At 30.2% G+C, this 6,688-nt stretch overlaps 1 protein-coding gene across 1 annotated transcript in view; it reads right to left on the reverse strand.

Annotated features, from left to right (window-relative positions):
- Positions 1-1,127: 1,127 nt before the first annotated feature.
- Positions 1,128-6,688, reverse strand: part of LOAG_18031 (hypothetical protein) — a gene marked incomplete at both ends in the record, with an annotated part of 11,772 nt that continues 6,211 nt past the window's right edge. Inside the window, 11 exons of the mRNA XM_020450701.1 lie at positions 1,128-1,256; positions 1,718-1,804; positions 2,650-2,754; positions 3,233-3,343; positions 3,778-3,886; positions 4,190-4,281; positions 4,583-4,693; positions 4,969-5,214; positions 5,451-5,575; positions 5,816-5,978; positions 6,126-6,216. Of these exons, the coding sequence (XP_020305584.1) occupies positions 1,128-1,256; positions 1,718-1,804; positions 2,650-2,754; positions 3,233-3,343; positions 3,778-3,886; positions 4,190-4,281; positions 4,583-4,693; positions 4,969-5,214; positions 5,451-5,575; positions 5,816-5,978; positions 6,126-6,216 (1,369 nt within the window). The remainder of the gene's footprint in view (positions 1,257-1,717; positions 1,805-2,649; positions 2,755-3,232; positions 3,344-3,777; positions 3,887-4,189; positions 4,282-4,582; positions 4,694-4,968; positions 5,215-5,450; positions 5,576-5,815; positions 5,979-6,125; positions 6,217-6,688) is intronic.

Raw genomic sequence — 6,688 nt, forward strand, 5'->3', positions numbered from 1 at the left:
TAAACGATATTGCGTGGAAATTTTGAAATTGAAATTTTAAGCTTTTTTTCAGATCAGATAAATTGGAATTTGTTTTTTTTTTTTAGATCAGACAAACCTAAACTTCTTATTTCAGATCAGATAAATTTGAATTCCTTTTTTTTCAATTCAGATAACTCTCAATTGCCTTTTGTCAGTCAGATCAGATAAATCTTTCTTTCTTCAGATCAGACAAATGCGAATTGCTTTTCCAGACCAGATAAATTTAAATTTCTTTTTTCAAATTGTCCTGAAAAGATTCTTCCTGTCATATCAAGAAATTTTATAAGTAAGATATAATTTTCCGATTTTGTAGCAATCACCAAATATATTCACATGGAAATTGATGGTGGTGATAGTGAAAAGAAAAATTACCAATGAAATAAGGGAGTTTTAATTAATGATAAGCATATGATAGCAAAGTTGTTAACATTAAGATTTATTGAAAAAAAAAAAACCACCTCAAATTATGATTCATAGCATTCGCCATTAAAGGGGAAAAAAAGGAGCAAAATTTGAAGGAATGTTTTATAATTAAAAATAAGGCATGACAAGTGTGAACAAACTAATAATTCATATTACAATGAGATCAATAAGATATTTCTGTTAAATATGAAAACTAAAACAAAAAAAGAAAAAAAACGCCATTTATGCTAGCGTATTTAACTAATAAAAAAGCAAACAAGCAGTCAGTTATCATTTTTCAAATCCAAAAATGGTAATAATACAGCAAGGTTTTTGAAAAAAAAAAAAAGAAAAGCAATCACTTTCAATCTTCAATTTATGCATGAAATTTAAATAATTAATGAAGAATAAATTCCAAAAAATAAAAAAAAATAAAAAATAGAAAATAGCATTTGTAAAACTTGAGTGTAAGCGAAATGAAACCAGAAAAACTTAGCATTAAATTCATTACTTTACTATCTCCGAATAAAGCTTTGAACTAGAAACACAAAAAGAAAAAAAATTACTGGAACAATAAAATGTACATGGTAAGCGTATCCTGCGACAAACTATAACTTCAAATAGGATGACATTTACTGAAAAAAAAAAAAACATAAATATACAAAAATTTAACTTAGTGGATCAATTGATTCAAACTTCTCAGCTTATCTGGCCGGAACTACAGACCCTGAATTTAACTCGTCCGCAAATATTAATGGAAAAATAAAACCGAGCTTTGCAATATTGCGCTGTATGACAATACGACATGATTCTCGAAATTTGGTCGGATCACCCTGCAAAAGTTACTTTCCCTCAAACTCATGTATTTGATTACAGTTAATGCAACTACAGTTCTAAAATTGGACAATTACGAGAGCATCACTAAAAAATAAGTATTGGTGATGAGTGATATGAAAGTACGGAATATAAACGCATCTTATAGCATCAAAATGTTACTTCAAATAATAATTATTTTCCCAAAAAAATAATTCATGCTTTTTGGAGATTGAAAATGCGACTACCATATCAACGGAACCCATTTTAACGGATGAGAATGAAAAAAAAAATGCTATCTATCATTTATAGTAATGAGCAAGTCTTTTAACGTTACTGGAATCTATACAGATTGCATTAAAATCTATAGCTTTATATTTCACGAAATTTAAACTGATTAGTTATATCAAGCAAAATTCGAATTTAAACTGATTTTAAAGTAAAGAACTGGAATAATTTATTTCTGACAAATTTCACTTACTTGAATAGGATCGATTGATGAATTCAATGATCGCTCAAATGCAGCATTGATCATATTCACTGCTGATATTTCTGCATCCAAAACACTCTGAAATTATATTTTTCTTTTTCTAGAATTAGATTATTTCATTATTACACTTCTATCAGTATTTTTCATCGCTTGACAACTTAATTTAAACTTTCACTTTATTACAGCGAAAAGATTACTTTCGAAAAATTTTCCAACTTTTAGCGTAACAACAAATGACTTAGCTGGATTATGCTTATATGGATTTCAGTTCATTGATAATTCTCAATTTTCAATGTCTCTTTTAATATGAATACGATTCATGTAGAGAACACATCCCATTTTAGTGAGGTATAGTATCGTGTATTGACTGCCTCTTCCTAATTCATTGCAATATCTATCTCTACCTCTATTTCAATCAATCTCTATCTTCACGTATAATGCGCATATACTGTTTTATGTGTAGTTTGAGTCCCACTTTTTAAAAAAGTGGAAGTTATTTCGACAAGTTCAAGACCTTTATTAAAATAACTGTCACTAAAAGTTGTCATCAGTAATGGTCATTAAGAACTTTAAAAAAAGAATTAAAATACAATATACTGAAATTCAATAGAAATAAAGCTCAGATCTCTCTTATTAAGCTGTTATTAATCCTATTGATGGTATGTTAAAACGAAGGTAAAAGATGCTGTTATGGATACTTTTTAATGAAAATATCCATAATTTATCAAATAGTAACAAATGTCAAAAAACCCGCGATAGTCTAGAATTTTCGGTAAAAACTGATATCTCTAAAAAACTAGCGTCAAAGAGATGCCACTGAATACATAGGAAATATAAATTATAACAGAAAGCTGGCGGAAATATCGCATATTTAAAGTTCCAAAATTACGAAACGAAAAAAGAAAAAAAGAGCAAAACTGCACCTGGAAATATTGCCAGATATCAAGTAAAATGACGAATCCCTCGCGATAACTCACTCTTGTAATTAATTCAAAGCAATAAACCATTTGTTGCGGTAACATCTGCCCCTGAAACACCATTGAAAAATTGAGTACTAAATGTAAATATAAAAATGGCATTAAGCAATCAGTTTTTGAAATCTCAAGAGTCGAATTTCACCCACAATGTTATCTTCTTTGACATGAGTTAAGTGCATCAGACAATATTCGAATAGCATTTCAAATTAAAATCAACATTTAACATTCACAGAACATCTAATGGGTGACCTTTCTACAAAATTATGAAAGAATAACGAATAGAAGAACTTTTCTTTCGTTAATCACATTAAACTCCTCAACAAAACTTTTATTATCCTGAAAATTTTACAGTCAAATTAATCAAATTTGAGAATAGCATTTCCAGAGATCTTCAATATTTTGCTTCATAATATGCTTTAACGCTAAAGGAAATCATAATTCGAAAGTAAATCCTCAAAAAAGAATCAATATGTCTAAGGATCAAAACTATTTCTTTTCAACCAATTATATCGGAAAAAAGTGAACAAACCTTGCGAGCCAATAAAAACCATTTGTCAAGCATACTGGTAAGTTGTTTACGCGGTAGGGATTTTTGATCCGAACTATTTTCAAACTGTATCATAAGAACAGCAAGGTATGCCTGAAATATCATAATTATTAGAAACTTCAAGCTTTTTTTTGTGAAATTTTTTAAAAAAGAGGTAGAAATTTTCCAGAATAAAGCAGACATCTTCGAAAAATTTTAACAAATGCTATCTATTAGTTAGATCATCTAGTGTTTACTCGAAGTATTTTTGTTTACTGGTAGAGGGTTAAATATAAGAAACGACTAGAATTGAACAGTGTATAGCACATGGGGTGATGGTAATATGCTTAAAGCATGATTAACGACAAAAGTCTTTAGTCTATTCCACTAAATGATATCATTTGTTTGTCAGATATATTATAAATCTTAGATATTCATAACAGGAAATTGCAAACAAATATGAAATTATATGAATAAATAGCATCTTTCAATGTGATTTTATAATCAATCCAAATGGATTCGAAGAAATTAGAGAAATTTGCACTCACTTTCAGGAGTGGACAACAATACCAAAGACAAGGGTGCATTTCGGCCAATGCTAACATCACATCCCAAATAATTGGAATTTCCGTGAGTCTTTTCGAAACTGCGATATACCTACAAATATAAAATAATTTTGTTTAAAAAGGAAGATAATTCCTTCCAATCATCCAAATTCAAGCTAATGCCTAAAATGAATTAAAATTGGTACAGGATGTGGATATATTAGGTGAAATAATTGAGATAGTAAAAAATTCCATATAATAAGCATTTATAATTATCACTGCAAAGAAATTCACCAATTTATTATAATAAAATATTTCGAAATAGTATTCACAACATAAACCATCAATGAAGGATTTAATTCAACCATCCATAAAGAAATTTCGAAATTTTAATGTGAAAAAAAAAACCAATAACCTCGGGATGATCTCGCGTGCTTGTTCCCATTCTTCCCAAACGAAACTAGCAGCAAGACCGTCTTTGCAAACTCGATCTGTTAACCGTATCGCCTATAAAGCTAACAATAAATAAGCAAAATTTTGAAAATGAATACCATCTGTCAATCATTTTCTGTTAGCAACAGTTTGATAAATCCGATAGCATACGATTCAGAAAAACAGATCTTTAATTGCAATTGAAAGATTGATGTTCCATAAAGATTTTGTTGTTCGTGTGGATACTTTTTTTTGCCATGCTTTATTGATCTGTCTTGTGTAATATATACTATGGATAACAAAAAAAAAGGAAAGCTTTTTTTTCTAACTTCTAGAACGTACACTGTATACACTGTAGTCAGAAAATAATGAATACCAATTGTTTGTAAACTTGTTGATATGGCACCAAATTTCGGTCTGCCCCTATTGTACTGCAAAATCGTTGGAGGCATTCAAAGAAAACTAAACGACGCATCGTACTTCCGTCCTGCAATACTACTTTGATTCATTAATTTGAAATTTTAGTAAAAAAAAGAAAATAAACCGTGAAAATCTACAAGTTAGTTTCATCATTCGTTACACATAAACAGGGATAAAATGTGGGCAGAAATTTAAAGCTAAAGACAAAATAAGTTTAATTACATGTCGGTAAAACATAGCAATGTGAAAAAAGCATCTTATGAGGAACATAGCACACATTTCTATACACCTCTGCATGTTACTCGTCAGCTTGAGTGGTAAATGAACATAGAATCATCATACCTTAACAGTTTTAACTTCCAGCCGTTTCGCACCTCGACCAATAATTCCAGAATGCGCCAAGTGTACAGCTTTCTGTTGAAATAATGGCAATTTTCGAGCTAAATCAAACAGTGATTCCTCTAATTCATTGTCTTCCTCGTTATCTAACATATCGGTTGAATGATTTGTTCGCTGAAAACCACCCGAAAATTGTAACTCCGTTTCCCATGCATTCAATGACGAGCAACCAAATAAATGTGATGCTTGCTGAAATTTCATTTTAAATGAAAATTTTATCTCAAAGACAAGAGGAATTTCATTTGAAATCAAAGATAAAGATGTAATTAGTTTAGTGGAGATAGCTAGCGATAAAGGAATAAAGAAATAGTAATTCTGAATGATCCGTACTATATCCTATATTATTGCATTTTTTGAAATCTTTCTTATTTTATACAAAGTTAAGTGATAACTTCAGCAAAAAGTACTGGAAGATTATAACTTACAGCAAAAGCTTCATCAAGCAAATGAACGATGAACTGCTCCCGAACGTATCCCACTTGTGAAGCCAAAAATTCGTTAGTACATGTGCATGCCTTTGTAAATAAAGGAAATCCTGTCGGATCGTCTTCTGGAATTGCATAGGAAATCATTATATAACGTTGTTCTAAATAGTTTGTCAGCAATAAATGGAGATATAGATTTCGTTAAAAACCCTAATTATTAATGAATTTCATTTCGATTGAATAATCGGATGGTATTTATGATTCAAAAGAGTTTAAAAATAATTCCGCACACTGTATTTCCACAATAAAATTCATCTGAAGGATGCATAAAAAATATGTTCAGGCAATCACCAAGAGGTACTAACCTCGGCCAACATAATCAAGCAACAAAAGTATTAATGAAGCAAATTGGGAGCTTAATTTATAGGGATATTTTGGCTCGAGAACTGATGGTGGTCCTATTGACGAACACAGTGATAAAGCTGCTTCTGCTATAGAATCTCTCATTGTTTTTGTCGATTCATCGGTCTGAAAAATATGATCGTGGTATCTTTCTCGACTAAACTTTTAGAAATATTCGAGGGTGTTGCTTGAAGGCAATACTTTTGATAATGTAAAAAATATGCGACAAAATTTCAAAGTACTTTTAATAAAAGTAAATCAACAAATTCCGACCTTTTCTTTCCGCTTTAAGCTAGATAAAACATCTAGCGTCCACCTTAAAACTTCAGTTGCCAGTTCTCCGTAATGCTTTGACATTTCGAACCTGAAACAGAACACTTGCAATCGCTGATAGACATTCAATCCATCATTAATTTTTTGGGCTTAGTTAGATTTCAAAAACAGAAAAAAAGCATCAAAATCAAGAGGATAAAAGGGTTAACCTTATATATTTGATAATGTGTCCATCATCTGACATTTTCTCCCATTCATTCAAAGTACGTAAATTATGTAACCATTTAACATCATAAAAATCATCGTCGAAAGATGTAGTATTGGACGAATTATCTAAATAAACATTTTGGACGATGGATCGTTTTGGATAATACGTCATTTACTAGAGAAATTACTATCATAGGTTACCATTCGGCTTCATTATAATCACTAATCATTACAGACATAGTCATTACAGTGTTAAATATCATAGTTACATTCATTATATTATAGTTACTAATCTGCCTTGGATTTTATGAGTAATGCTTATGTTAGCCGAATGCGACTGTATCTCGCAATTTTTC

This window comes from Loa loa (genome assembly GCF_000183805.2).
Source record: "Loa loa unplaced genomic scaffold supercont3.179, whole genome shotgun sequence".
Lineage (NCBI taxonomy): Eukaryota > Metazoa > Nematoda > Chromadorea > Rhabditida > Onchocercidae > Loa > Loa loa.